Source organism: Salmo salar, chromosome ssa19 (assembly GCF_905237065.1).
Source record: "Salmo salar chromosome ssa19, Ssal_v3.1, whole genome shotgun sequence".
Lineage (NCBI taxonomy): Eukaryota > Metazoa > Chordata > Actinopteri > Salmoniformes > Salmonidae > Salmo > Salmo salar.
This window is the reverse complement of record NC_059460.1, coordinates 35,374,012-35,389,999: the sequence shown is the minus strand read 5'-3', so window position 1 is coordinate 35,389,999 and position 15,988 is coordinate 35,374,012. Positions and strand designations below refer to the sequence as shown.

Below are 15,988 nucleotides of genomic sequence, written 5' to 3'. Positions count from 1 at the left end.
ATGGTGGAGAGTTTGGAATATGATTGATTGATTGCTTCTGTGGACAGGTGTCTTTTATACAGGTAACAAACTGAGATTAGGAGCACTCCCTTTAAGAATGTGCTCCTAATCTCTGCTCGTTACCTGTATAAAAGACACCTGGGAGACAGAAATCTTTCTGATTGAGAGGCGGTCAAACACTTATTTCCCTCATTAAAATGCAAATCAATTTTTAACATTTCTGAGATGTGTTTTTCTGGATTTATTTGTTGTTATTCTGTCTCTCACTTTTCAAATAAACCTACCATTAAAATTATAGACTGATCATTTCTTTGTCAGTGGGCGAATGTACAAAATCAGCAGGGGATCAAATACTTTTTTCCCTCACTGTCTATCTATCTATCTATCTATCTATCTATCTATCTATCTATCTATCTATCTATCTATCTATCTATCTATCTATCTATCTATCTATCTATCTATCTATCTATCTATCTATCTATCTATCTATCTATCTATATATATATATATATATATATATATATATATATAAATACACACACTGAACAATAATATAAACAGTACGTGTTGATCCCATGTTTCATGACATTTTCCATACGCACAAAAAGCTTATTTCATACTGAGAGAGAGAGAGAGAGAGAGAGAGAGAGAGAGAGAGAGAGAGAGAGAGAGAGAGAGAGAGAGAGATGGCAGCAGGAACCTTTTCTAACAGAACTGGATTCTAAGGTGGCAGCAGCTTGTGCTCCCCCAGCGGAGCACAGAACATGGATTTTGTATTTCTTCCTCCCAGCTCTCTCTGCCAGGTCTGAGAGAAGTGACACAAGATCATGCCCTGTATTCACAAAGGCTGAAATTACGCAGGCAGCCCAATTATTAGCAAAAGATCTGATCTCATTGGCCAAAATAAAAATTGTGGCAAAAGATCAGAATTGTATTGCCTGTGTAAATGTAGCCAAAGCATCTCAGTGCTGATCTCCAATCAGTTTGGTCTTTTAGATAATGAACTAGATGACATGGACAGGAAGTGGGAGATTTGAACAATCAACCTGGATTATCACTCTGACACATTGTGAATACCAACCCTAATATAATACAACATATACAACAATAATAGCCATTTAGCTGATGCTTTTATCCAAAGCGAGTTATAGTCATGCATGCATACATTTTACATATATGTGGCCCCAGCAGGAATCAAACCAACAACCCTTGGCATTGAATGCGTCATGCTCTACCGACTGAGCCTCAGGTGGTCCCAGGCGGTTTCTCTATGCTAGAAGACCTCCTTCCTCCCTCCTCCTCCTCCTTCCTCCTCCTTCTCTTCCCTCCTCTTCCTCCTCTTCCATCCTCCTCCCTCCCTCTCCTTCTCCTCCCTCTTCTTCCCTTCTCCTCCTCCCTCCCTCCTCTCCTTCTCCTCCCTCCTCTTCCATCCTCCTCCTCCATCCTCCTCCCTCCTCTCCTTCTCCCTCTCCTTCTCCTCCCTCCTCTTCCCTCTTCCCTCCTCCTCCCTCCCTCCTCTCCTTCTCCTCCCTCCTCTTCCATCCTCCTCCTCCTCCTCTTCCATCCTCCTCCCTCCCTCCTCCCCTTCTCCTCCTCCCTCTCCTCCTCTTCCCTCCTCCTCCCTCCTCTCCTTCTCCTCCTCCCTTCTCTCCTTCTCCTCCCTCCTCTTCCATCCTCCTCCTCCTCCTCTTCCATCCTCCTCCTTCCCTCCTCTCCTTCTCCTCCTCCCTCTCCTTCTCCTCTCTCCTCTCCTTCTCCTCCTCCCTCTCCTCCCTCCTCCTTCTCCTCCTCTGTCCTCCTCCTTCCTCCACCTCCCTTCTCCTCCTCCTCGGTGCAGAGTGTTAACTCACCTGGCTTGAGCCCTGTGTCAGCTTTAGGAGGAGAGTCTGTGTCCATCACCGTTACGTCCTTCCTCAGCACTGTGTTGCTGAAACAAACAGACACACAAACCCCATCAGTATCCACACACAAACCCCCCTCAGTATCCACACAAACCCCCATCAGTATCCACACACAATCCCCATCAGTATCCACACAAACCCCCATCAGTATCCACACACAACCCCCATCAGTATCCACACAAACCCCCATCAGTATCCACACACAACCCCCATCAGTATCCACACAAACCCCCATCAGTATCCACACACAACCCCCATCAGTATCCACACAAACCCCCATCAGTATCCACACAAACCCTATCAGTATCCACACACAACCCCTATCAGTATCCACACAAACCCCCATCAGTATCCACACTACCCCCATCAGTATCCACACACAAACCCCCATCAGTATCCACACACAACCCCCATCAGTATCCACACACACAACCCCATCAGTATCCACACACAACCCCCATCAGTATCCACACACAACCCCCATCAGTATCCACACACAACCCCCATCAGTATCCACACACAACCCCCATCAGTATCCACACACAACCCCCATCAGTATCCACACACAACCCCCATCAGTATCCACACACAACCCCTATCAGTATCCACACACAACCCCTATCAGTATCCACACAAACTAAAAGTGTGAAATGTAACCGTTCACCCAGAGGACTCCTCTCTCTCTGTTCTTAACCTGACGCTGCTGCACCAGTGACTCCTCTCTCTCTCTCTCTCTCTCTCTCTCGCTCTCTCTCTCTCTCTCTCTCTCTCTGTTCTTAACCTGACTCTGCAGCACCAGTGACTCCTCTCTCTCTGTTCTTAACCTAACGCTGCAGCACCAGTGACTCCTCTCTCTCTGTTCTTAACCTGACTCTGCAGCACCAGTGACTCCTCTCTCTCTCTCTCTGTTCTTAACCTGACTCTGCAGCACCAGTGACTCCTTTCTCTCTGTTCTTAACCTGACGCTGCAGCACCAGTGACTCCTCTCTATCTGTTCTTAACCTGACTCTGCAGCACCAGTGACTCCTCTCTATCTGTTCTTAACCTGACTCTGCAGCACCAGTGACGCCTCTCTCTCTGTTCTTAACCTGATGCTGCAGCACCAGTGACTCCTCTCTCTCTGTTCTTAACCTGACGCTGCAGCACCAGTGACTCCTTCAGGACATAAGTGCAGATGACAACCAGTATCAAATCAAATCAAATGTTATTGGTCCATACACATGGTTAGCAGACGTTATTGGTAACATGGTTAGCAGATGTTATTGGTCCATACACATGGTTAGCAGATGTTATTGGTCACATGGTTAGCAGATGTTATTGGTCCATACACATGGTTAGCAGATGTTATTGGTCACATGGTTAGCAGATGTTATTGGTCCATACACATGGTTAGCAGATGTTATTGGTCCATACACATGGTTAGCAGATGTTATTGGTCCATACACATGGTTAGCAGATGTTATTGGTCACATACACATGGTTAGCAGATGTTATTGGTCACATACACATGGTTAGTAGATGTTATTGGTCCATACACATGGTTAGCAGATGTTATTGGTCACATGGTTAGCAGATGTTATGGGTCACATACACATGGTTAGCAGATGTTATTGGTCACATGGTTAGCAGATGTTATTGGTCACATACACATGGTTAGCAGGTGTTAATGTGAGTATAGCGAAATGCTTGTGCTTCTAGTTGACAGTGCAGTAATATCTAACAAGTAATCTAACAATCCCACAACAACTACCTAATACACACAAATCTAAAGAGGTGAAAGAGAATATGTACATATAAATATATGGACGAGCGATGGCTGAACGGCATAGGCAAGGTGGAGTAGATGTTATAAAATACAGTATATACATGTGATATGAGTAATGTAAGATATGTAAACATTATTAAAGTGGCATTATTTAGAGTGGCATTGTATAAAGTGACTAGTGATCCATTTATTAAAGTGGCCAGTGATTGGGTCTCAATGTAGGCAGCAGCCTCTCTGAGTTAGTGATTGCTGTTTAACAGTGATGGCCTTGAGATAGAAGCTGTTTTTCAGTCTCTCGGTCCCAGCTTTGATGCACCTGTACTGACCTCGCCTTCTGGATGATAGCGGGGTGAACAGGCAGTGGCTCGGGTGGTTGTGGTCCTTGATGATCTTTTTGGCCTTCCTGTGACATCGGGTGCTGTAGGTGTCCTGGAGGGCAGGTAGTTTGGCCCAGGTGATGGGTTGTGCAGACCGCACCACCCTCTGGAGAGCCTTACGTTTGTGGGCGGTGCAGCTGCCGTACCAGGTGGTGATACAGCTCGACAGGATGCTCTCAATTGTGCATCTGTAAAAGTTTGTCAGGGTTATGGGTGACAAGCCAAATTTCTTCAGCCTCCTGAGGTTGAAGAGGCGCTACCCACGCTGTCTGTGTGGGTGGGCCATTTCATTTTGTCCGTGATGTGAACGCCGAGGAACTTAAAACTTTCCACCTTCTCCACTACTGTCCCGTCGATGTGGATAGGGAGCTACTCCCTCTGCTGTTTACTGAAGTCAACGATCATCTCCTTTGTTTTGTTGATGTTGAGTGAGAGGTTGTTTTCCTGACACCACACTCCCAGAGCCCTCACCTTCTCCCTGTAGGCTGTACAGGAGGGGGCTGAGCACACACCCTTGTGGGGCCCCAGTGTTGAGGGTCAGCGAAATGGAGATGTTGTTTCTTACCTTTACCACCTGGGGGCGGCCCTTCAGAAAGTCCAGGACCCAGTTGCACTGGGCGGGGTTGAGACCCAGGGCCTCCAGCTTGATGATGAGCTTGGAGGGTTCTATGGTGTTGAATGCTGAGCTGTAGTCAATGAACAGCATTCGTACATAGGTATTCCTTTTGTCCAGATGGGATAGGGCAATGTGCAGTGTGATGGCGATGGCATCATCTGTGGACCTGTTGGGGCGGTATGCAAACTGAAGTGGGTCTAGGGTGGCAGGTAAGGTGGAAGTGATATGATCCTTGACTAGTCTCTCAAAGCACTTCATGATGACAAAGTGAGTGCTAGTCATTTAGTTCAGTTATCTTTGCCTTCTTGGGTACAGGAACAATAGTGGACATCTTGAAGCAAGTGGGGACAGTAGACTGGGATAGGGAGAGATTGAATATGTACACACCAGCCAGCTGGTCTGCGCGTGCTCTGAGGACACGGCTAGGAATGCCATCTGGGCCAGCAGCCTTGCGAGGGTTAACATGTTTAAATGTTTTACTCACGTCAGCCACGGAGAAGGAGGGGGGGCACAGTCCTTGTTAGCGAGCCGCAACGTGGCTGGTTTTCCCTTTGTAGTCCGTGATTGTCTGTAGACCCTGCCACATACGTCTCGTGTCTGAGCCATCAAACTGCGACTCTACTTTGTCTCTATACTGACGTTTTGATTGTATGATTGCCTTGCGGAGGGAATAACTACACTGTTTATATTCTGCCATATTCTCAGTCCTCTTTCCATGGTTAAATGCGGTGGTTCACACTTTCAGTTTTGCGCAAATGCCACCATTCATCCATGGTTTCTGGTTAGGGTAGGTTTTAAAAGTCACAGTGGGTACAACATCACCAATGCACTACTTTATAAACGCACTCACCAAGTCAGCGTATAGGTCGATGTTGTTCTCTGAGGCTGACCGGAACATATTCTAGTCCGCTTGATCAAAACAATCTTCCGATTAGTCAGACCAGCGTTGAATGGTTCTCGTCACTGGCACATCCTGTTTGAGTTTCTGCCTATAAGACGGTAGGAGCAAGATGGCATTGTGGTCGGATTTGCCGACTGACATTACTCCTGAGGTGCTGACCTGTTGCACACTCGACAACCACTGTGATTATTATTATTTGACCCTGCTGGTCATTTATGAACATTTGAACATCTTGGCCAAGTTCTGTTATAATCGCCACCCGGCACAGCCAGAAGAGGACTGGCCACCCTCATAGCCTGGTTCCTCTCAATGTTTCTTCCTAGGTTCTGGCCTTTCTAAGGAGTTTTTCCTAGCCACCGTGCTTCTACACATGCATTGCTTGCTGTTTGGGGTTTTAGGCTGGGTTTCTGTATAGCACTTTGAGATATCAGCTGATGTAAGAAGGGCTTTATAAATACATTTGATTCTCAAATTTGCTTTGTTAATATCCCCAGCTACAATAAATGCAGCCTCAGAATATATGGTTTCCAGTTTGCATAAGGTCCAGTGAAGTTCCTTGATGGCCGCCTTGATGTTTGCTTGAGGGGGAATGTACACAGCTGTGACTATAACTGATGAGAATTCCCTTGGTAGGTAGAATGGCCGGCATTTGATTGTGAGGAATTCTAGATCGGGTGAGCAGAAGGATTTGAGTTCCTGTATGTTGTTATGATTACAACATGAGTCGTTAATCATGAAGCATATACCCCCTCCCTTCCTCTTCCCAGAGAGGTGTTTATCTCTGTCAGCGCAATGCATGGAGAATACCGGTGGCTGAACCGATTCCGACAACATATCCCGAGAGAGCCATGTTTCCGTGAAACAGAAAATGTTACAATCTCTGATGTCTCTCTGGAAGGCAACCCTTGCTCAAATTCCGTCTACCTTGTTGTCAAGAGACTGGACATTGGCTAGTAGTATACTCGGGAGCGGTGGGCGATGTGCCCGTCTACGGAGCCTGACCAGGTGGCCGCTTCGTCTGCCCCTTCTGCGTCGCCGTTGTTTTGGGTCGCCTACTGGGATCCGATCCATTGTCCTGGGTGGTGGTCCAAACAGAGGATCCGCTTCGGGAAAGTCATATTCCTGCTCGTAATGTTGGTAAGTTGACGTTGCTCTTATATCCAATAGTTCTTCCCGGCTGTATGTAATAACACTTAAGATTTCTTGGGGTAACAATGTAAGAAATAATACATATAAAAACAAAATACTGCATAGTTTCCTAAGAACTCGAAGCGAGGCGACCATCTCCGTCGACGCCATCTTGCTCAAAAAGGATATTAGCTGAAACAGATTGTTCTGTTAACTCCACTGATACAGATGACGTAGTTAATTGATAACTTTTTCATTTTCTGTACATCTGTAATGTATTATAATAGCACAAACAATGGTTTGATGGTCAACTCAAGTGAACTAGTCCCACTTCTCAAACACAACCAATACAACTCTAAACGGGGCTGTGCAGCCGCTTGTAGTTATTCATACGAAAATATATTATCTTGTGTGAAGACAGTCATCAATAGACAGTCATCCACAGACAGTCATCAATAGACAGTCATCCACAGACAGTCATCAATAGACAGTCATCCACAGACAGTCATCAATAGACAGTCATCCACAGACAGTCATCCACAGACAGTCATCCACAGACAGTCATCAATAGACAGTCATCCACAGACCGTCATCCACAGACAGTCATCCACAGACCGTCATCCACAGACCGTCATCCACAGACCATCATCCACAAACCGTCATCCACAGACCGTCATCCACAGACCGTCATCCACAGACAGTCATCCACAGACAGTCATCCACAGACAGCTTGTATCTGGTGTAATATCGGTGTTCAGCAAAGATCAAGTTTGTGGATTGAGTCAGTATCTATTACACAGAGTAACCAAGCAACCCAAATCTGTCCCAGTTTCTATTACACAGAGTAACCTAGCAACCCAAATCTGTCCCAGTTTCTATTACACAGAGTAACCTAGCAACCCAAATCTGTCCCAGTTTCTATTACACAGAGTAACCTAGCAACCCAAATCTGTCCCAGTTTCTATTACACAGAGTAACCTAGCAACCCAAATCTGTCCCAGTTTATATTACACTGAGGAACCTGGCAACCCAAATCTGTCCCAGTTTCTATTACACTGAGGAACCTGGCAACCCAAATATGTCCCAGTTTCTGTTACACAGCGGAACCTGTTAACCTAAATCTGTCCCAGTTACTTTTACACAGAGGAACCTGGCAACCCAAATCTGTCCCAGTTTCTGTTACACAGAGGAACCTGGCAACCCAAATCTGTCCCAGTTACTTTTGCACAGAGGAACCTGGCTTTTGCACAGAGGAACTTGGCAACCCAAATCTGTCCCAGTTTCTGTTACACAGAGGAACCTGGCAACCCAAATCTGTCACAGCAGCAGCAGCAGCTGATAAGAAACTAGAGGCCTCTATGGTCTCCCCTGATCGAGACTAACTGCTACAATTACAGAAGCTTCCACTTCCTCTCAGAATAATAATCTCTTCTCTCATCTTAACCTGCCTCTCATCAGCTCTACCGGTCACCTCCCAGCCAGCTGCCTGCTAGCTACACTGACCACAGCTGATAGAGGTCTCTTAACACCCTGTCATGTCACAGACCACAGCTGATAGGTCCAAAGCCACATTGTTCAGTTGTGTTGTTAGGAGACTAGATTGGAACAGAGCTATATATTTACCTAAATATCTAAATATACGGCTTTGGATTGGAAATATCCACTAGAGTAGGGAGATGGAGTCCTGGGACGTGTTCTGTGGGCATGAAATGGAAACCATTTTGAAATAGAAAAATTGCTGGTCGCATATATAGTTCATATAACAGAACGAAACCTATGACCAGAAAGAGTCTAATCCACAGTGGGCAGGAATGAGGTTTGACCTGTGTTGTGGTTGTTAGATACATTGCGTGTTTCTCTTCCCACACAAGGTAAGCTTAAACATGATCCTGCAGTTGAATCCCTCCCCAAAGGAGGCTGTCCTTACCGTCTGCATCCCAGTTGAAAACAGTTTGCGCATACACTACCGTTCAAAAGTTTGGGGTCACTTAGAAATGTCCCTGTTTTTGAAAGAAAATCATATTTTTTTTGTCCATTAAAATAACATCAAATTGATCACAAATAGAGTGTAGACATTGTTAATGTTGTAAATGACTAATGTAGCTGGATACGGATTATTTTTTATGGAATATCTACATAGGCGTACAGAGGCCCATTATCAACAACCATCACTCCTGTGTTCCAATGGCGCGTTGTGTTAGCTAATCCAAGTTTATCATTTTTAAAAGGCTACTTGATCATTAGAAAACCCTTTTGCAATTATGTTAGCACAGCTAAACACTGTTGTACTGATTAAAGATGCAATAAAACTGGCCTTCTTTAGACTAGTGGAGTTTCTGGAACATCTGAACGATGTGTACTACTCCCTTCACAAAACAGCGCAAACTGGCTCTAACCAGAATAGAAAGAGAAGTGGGAGGCCCCGGTGCACAACTGAGCAAGAGGACAAGTACATTAGAGTGTCTAGTTTGAGAAACAGACGCCTCACAAGTCCTCAACTGGCAGCTTCATTAAATAGTACCTGTAAAACACCAGTCTCAACGTCAGCCAGTGAAGAGACGACTCTGGGATGCTGGCCTTCTAAGCAGAATTGCAAAGAAAAAGCCATATCTCAGACTGGCCAATAAAAAGAAAAGATTAAGACGGGCAAAAGAACACAGACACTGGACAGAGGAAGACTGGAAAAAAGTGTTATGGACAGACTAATCTAAGATTGAGGTGTTCGGATCACAAAGAAGAACATTCGTGAGACTCAGAAAAAAATGAAAAGATAATGGAGGAGTGAACCATCTGTCAAGCATGGTGGAGGCAATGTGATGGTCTGGGGGTGCTTTGGAGGTGGTGAAGTGTGAGATTTGTACAGGGTAAAGTGGAACTTGAAGAAGGAAGGCTATCACTCCATTTTGCAACGCCATGCCATACCCTGTGGACGGTACTTAATTGGAGACAATTTCCTCCTACAACAGGACCATGACCCAAAGCACAGCTCCAAACTATTGAATAACTATTTAAGGAAGAAGCAGTCAGCTGGTATTCTGTCTATAATGGAGTGGTCAGCACAGTCACCGGATCTCAACCCTATTGAGCTGTTGTGGGAGCAGCTTGACGGTATGTGCCCATCAAGCCAATCCAACTTGTGGGAGGTGCTTCAGGAAGCATGGGGTGAAATCTCTTCAGATTATCTCAACAAATTGACAACTAGAATACCGAAGGTCTGCAAGGCTGTAATTTCTGCAAATGGAGGATTCTTTGACGAAAGCAAAGTTTGAAGGACACAATTATTATTTCAATTAAAAATCATTATTTATAACCTTGTCAACTTCTTGACTATATTTCCTATTCATTTTGCAACTAATTTCATGTATGTTTTCATAGAAAACAAGGACATTTCTTAGTGACCACAAACTTCTGAATGGTAGTGTTTATTATGACGTTTTTGTTTGATTCGTTCCTCAGGCAGGTTTTCTTTCCGGCTGTTTGTGAACAAGTCATGTTTTTCTTGAGCCAAGTGGATGTTCGGTAGCCAGTCGATGCCCCTTTGTCGCTAATTGGTCAACAGTACTAAGGAGGGGATTCTTCCAATTAAATGTTTGTTGTCATTCAACGAGACTATTTTTCGTGCACATTACTTCACTTGAGAAATGCTGCAACAAACATCTTAGTTAAATGTAAAATTGTGCGTCCAAGATCTCCTCTGCAAAAATGTCAAAATTAATTACAGATTTCTTGATTTACCTTAGATTAATTCTGACTATTTTGAAGAAGTGTTATGGCTATGTTGTTGCTACGGTGGCTCAAGAGATACAAAGAGTAATATTGCAGTTTCTCATTTTTCAAGTCAAGGTCTTTAAGGAGAAAATCCTAACGAATCACACTACATTCTTTTGCTGCCCTGTCTTTCACTACATACTTCAGTCTGAGACTGCCATCATTGAAGTGGTTTGTGGTGACAAAGAGCACGAGGGCTGTTGATAAAAAACAAAGTCGTCAGTGATTGGATCGTCATCTAACCAATCACAGTATCAAAGCCAATGATGAATTTTCAAACCGCCGCTTTAACCCACGTGAGTCCGGGCTCTGGCCGAACCCATCGGTTTCTGGACCAATCAGAGGGCCCTGAATGTGTTCTCATTCGGTGAATGGCCGGGGAGGTACTCAGACTAGCCACCCAAGTCATAGACCGTTCTCTCTGCTACAGCACGGCAAGCAGTACCGGAGCGCCAAGTCTAGGTCCAAGAGGCTTCTAAACAGCTTCTACCCCCAAAGTTATAGGACTCCTGAACAGATAATCAAATGGCTACCCAGACTATTTGCACCCCCCCCCCCCCCACCCACTACGCTGCTGCTACTCTCTGTTATTATCTATGCATAGCCACTTTGACAACCCTACCTACATGTACATAATTATCTCAATTACCTCGACACCGGTGCGCCGGCACATTGACTCTGTACCGGTACCCACTGTAAATAGCGTCCACATTGACTCTGAACCGGTACCCCCTGTATATAGCGTCCACATTGTCTCTGTACCGTAACACCCTGTATATAGCCTCCACGTTGACTCTGTACCGGTACCCTCTGTATATAGTCTCCACATTGACTCTGTACCGGTACCCCCTGTATATAGCATCCACATTGATTCTGTACCGGTACCCCCTGTATATAGCCTCCACATTGACTCTGTACCGGTACCCCCTGTATATAGTCTCCACATTGACTCTGTACCGGTACACCCTGTATATAGCCTCCACATTGACTCTGTACCGGTACCCCCTGTATATAGTCTCCACATTGACTCTGTACCGGTACCCTCTGTATATAGTCTCCACATTGACTCTGTACCGGTACCCCCTGTATATAGCCTCCACATTGATTCTGTACCAGTACCCCCTGTATATAGTCTCTACATTGACTCTGTACCGGTACCCTCTGTATATAGCCTCCACATTGACTCTGTACCTATAACCCCTGTATATAGTCTCCACATTGACTCTGTACCGTAAGACCCTGTATATAGCCTCCACATTGACTCTGTACCTGTACCCCCTGTATATAGCCTCCACATTGACTCTGTACCTGTACACCCTGTATATAACCTCCACACTGACTCTGTACCGGTACCCCCTGTATATAGCCTCCACATTAACTCTGTACCGTAACACCCTGTATATAGCCTCCACAATGACTCTGTACCGTAACACCCTGTATATAGCCTCCACATTGACTCTGTACCGGTACCCCCTGTATATAGCCTCTACATTGACTCTGTACCGTAATACCCTGTATATAACCTCCACATTGACTCTGTACCGTAACACCCTGTATAAAGCCTCCGCATTGACTATGTACCGTAACACCCTGTATATAGCCTCCACATTGACTCTGTACCGGTACACCCTGTATATAGCCTCCACACTGACTCTGTACCGGTACCCCCTGTATATAGCCTCCACATTAACTCTGTACCGTAACACCCTGTATATAGCCTCCACATTGACTCTGTACCTGTACACCCTGTATACAGTCTCCACATTGACTCTGTACCGGTACCCCCTGTATATAGCCTCCACATTGACTCTGTACCTGTACCCCCTGTATATAGCCTCCACATTGACTCTGTACCGTAACACCCTGTATACAGCCTCCACATTGACTCTGTACCTGTACCCCTGTATATAGCCTCCACATTGACTCTGTACCGTAACACCCTGTATATAGCCTCCACATTGACTCTGTACCTGTACACCCTGTATATAACCTCCACATTGACTCTGTACCGTAATACCCTGTATATAACCTCCACATTGACTCTGTACCGTAATACCCTCAATATAACCTCCACATTGACTCTGTACCGTAACACCCTGTATATAGCCTCCACATTGACTCTGTACCGGTACCCCCTGTATACAGCCTCCACATTGACTCTGTACCGGTACCCCCTGTATATAGCCTCCACATTGACTCTGTACCGGTACCCCTTGTATATAGCCTCCACATTGACTCTGTACCGTAACACCCTGTATACAGCCTCCACATTGACTCTGTACCTATACACCCTGTATATAACCTCCACATTGACTCTGTACCGTAACACCCTGTATATAGCCTCCACATTGACTCTGTACCGTAACACCCTGTATATAGCCTCCACATTGACTCTGTACCCGTACCCCCTGTATAGTCTCCACATTGACTCTGTACCGGTACCCCCTGTATATAGCCTCCACATTGACTCTGTACCTATACCCCCTGTATATAGTCTCCACATTGACTCTGTACCGTAACACCCTGTATATAGCCTCCACAATGACTCTGTACCGTAACACCCTGTATATAGCCTCCACATTGACTCTGTACCGGTACCCCCTGTATATAGCCTCTACATTGACTCTGTACCGGTACCCCCTGTATATAGCCTCCACATTGACTCTGTACCTGTACCCCCTGTATATAGCCTCCACATTGACTCTGTACCGTAACACCCTGTATACAGCCTCCACATTGACTCTGTACCTGTACCCCCTGTATATAGCCTCCACATTGACTCTGTACCGTAACACCCTGTATATAGCCTCCACATTGACTCTGTACCTGTACACCCTGTATATAGCCTCCACATTGACTCTGTACCGTAACACCCTGTATATAGCCTCCACATTGACTCTGTACCGTAACACCCTGTATATAGCCTCCACATTGACTCTGTACCCGTACCCCCTGTATACAGCCTCCACATTGACTCTGTACCGGTACCCCCTGTATATAGCCTCCACATTGACTCTGTACCGTAACACCCTGTATACAGCCTCCACATTGACTCTGTACCTGTACACCCTGTATATAGCCTCTACATTGACTCTGTACCGGTAACACCCTATATATAGCCTCCACATTGACTCTGTACCGTAATACCCTGTATATAACCTCCACATTGACTCTGTACCGTAATACCCTGTATATAACCTCCACATTGACTCTGTACCGGTAACACCCTGTATATAGCCTCCACATTGACTCTGTACCGTAATACCCTGTATATACCCCCACATTGACTCTGTACTGTAACACCCTGTATATAGCCTCCACATTGACTATGTACCGGTAACACCCTGTATATAGTCCCATTATTGTTATTTACTGCTGCACTTTAATTATTTGTTATTCTTATCGCTTACCTTTTTTTAAACTTTTTTTTTTGTTATTTTCTTAAAACTGCATTGTTGGTTAAGGGCTTGTAAGTAAGCATTTGACTGTAAGGTCTACACCTGTTGTATTCGGCGCATGTGACAAATAAAAATTGATTTGATTTGATCCAGACTCATTGGGGAGAAGAAGTGGGTGTGGCGTAACGTTAGGTCACAGCAAGAAGTCTGGGTAGCCAGGAAATAGGAAGTATGCGAACGCAGACATTTACTTCACCGAGCCGAGTTCTGCTAGCAGCAAACCAAACCTATGTATGCAGACACCTTAACCAGACCTCTCCTCTCTCTGCCTGCGTGGCTGCTAAGTGGGGTCTGTTCAGAGACCTCTCCCTGAGTGGCTGCTAAGTGGGGTCTGTTCAGAGACCTCCCCTCTCTCTGCCTGCGTGGCTGCTAAGTGGGGTCTGTTCAGAGACCTCCCCTCTTTCTGCCTGCGTGGCTGCTAAGTGGGGTCTGTTCAGAGACCTCTCCTCTCTCTGCCTGCATGGCTGCTAAGTGGGGTCTGTTCAGAGACCTCCCCTCTCTCTGCCTGCATGGCTGCTAAGTGGGGTCTGTTCAGAGACCTCCCCTCTCTCTGCCTGCGTGGCTGCTAAGTGAGGTCTGTTCAGAGACCTCCCCTCTCTCTGCCTGCATGGCTGCTAAGTGGGGTCTGTTCAGAGACCTCCCCTCTTTCTGCCTGCGTGGCTGCAAAGTGAGGTCTGTTCAGAGACCTCCCCTCTCTCTGCCTGCATGGCTGCTAAGTGGGGTCTGTTCAGAGACCTCCCCTCTCTCTCCCTGAGTGGCTGCTAAGTGAGGTCTGTTCAGAGACCTCTCCCTGCGTGGTTGCTAAGTGGGGTACTTCCAACAACTCTACAGGTTCATGTTACACATCATCTCAATGCAAATAAATGTTTTTATAATGCTGCACTTTAGATTACTCACAATTTGCCATCCTTGAAGGAACGAACGAAGACGGTGTCTTTCTTTATGGTGGCCTCTTCATGGCAGTCTGGGGTGATGACCTGGAGAGGGAGAGATAGAGAGAGATGGATGATTGGAGAAAGGACAGGGGAAAGGGAGATAGAGTAAGTCTATGGCTCTTCAGAAATACTGTAGCACTGAGCAAAGTGGACATGGTTGACAGAACTCTCCAATATGTCATTTCAAAACTAAGACATGAGAGGCTAACAGTTTGCCAAGATGAACATTTATACGTGAGTAAAGAGACTCGCTGGTCTGCCTTCCAAACACGGACAACCCCCCTACACACACACAGGAGCAGACAGCAGTGGCAGTGGGAGTCCTAGATAGCTGTGCGACAGGCAACACAGTCTAGACTCGAGGAGGTGGTGCTGTGGGATTAGCTAAGATACTCCTTGAAGAGGTAAGGTTTCAGATGAGTTCATTCCACTGCCCATCTCTGTTGATCTGCATCTCCCTCCCTCCCTCCATCCATCCATCTCTCTCTTTTCACCTCTCTTCCTCCACCTCTCTACCTCTCTTCCTCTCTCCACCTCTCTTCCTCTTCCTCCACCTCTCCACCTCTCTTCCTCTTCCTCCACGTCTCCACCTCTCTTCCTGTCCTCCACCTCTCTTCCTCCACCTCTCTTCCTCTTCTTCTATTGTACAACGAGGCAGCCCTGTAGCTGTAGTATTCTACTATGAGGCAGCCCTGTAGCTGTAGTATTGTACTATGAGTCAGCCCCATAGCTGTAGCATTGTACTACGAGGCAGCCCTGTATCATTGTACTACGAGGCAGCCCTGTAGCTGTAGTATTGTACTACGAGGCAGCCCTGTAGCTGTAGTATTGTACTACGAGTCAGTGCTGTAACTGTAGTATTGTACTACGAGTCAGCCCTGTAGCTGTAGTATTGTACTAAGAGGCAACCCTGTAGCTGTAGTATTGTACTACGAGGCAGCCCTGTAACTGTAGTATTGTACTACGAGGCAGCTCTGTAGCTGTAGTATTGTACTACGAGGCAGCTCTGTAGCTGTAGTATTGTACTACGAGGAAGCTCTGTAGCTGTAGTATTGTACTACGAGGCAGTCCTGTTGCTGTAGTATTGTACTACGAGTCAGCCCTGTAGCTGTAGTACTGTACAACAAGTCAGCCCCGTA

General features: G+C 45.9%; 1 protein-coding gene across 3 annotated transcripts in view; it reads right to left on the bottom strand.

Annotated features, from left to right (window-relative positions):
- Window positions 1-15,988, bottom strand: part of arid4b (AT-rich interaction domain 4B) — a 243,060-nt gene that overhangs the window by 101,479 nt on the left and 125,593 nt on the right. For all 3 annotated transcript variants that reach the window (XM_045702251.1, XM_045702252.1, XM_045702253.1), the window contains exons 9-10: window positions 14,812-14,891; window positions 1,851-1,927 (exon numbers count right to left, since the gene is read on the bottom strand). In XM_045702251.1, the coding sequence (XP_045558207.1) occupies window positions 1,851-1,927; window positions 14,812-14,891 (157 nt within the window). The remainder of the gene's footprint in view (window positions 1-1,850; window positions 1,928-14,811; window positions 14,892-15,988) is intronic.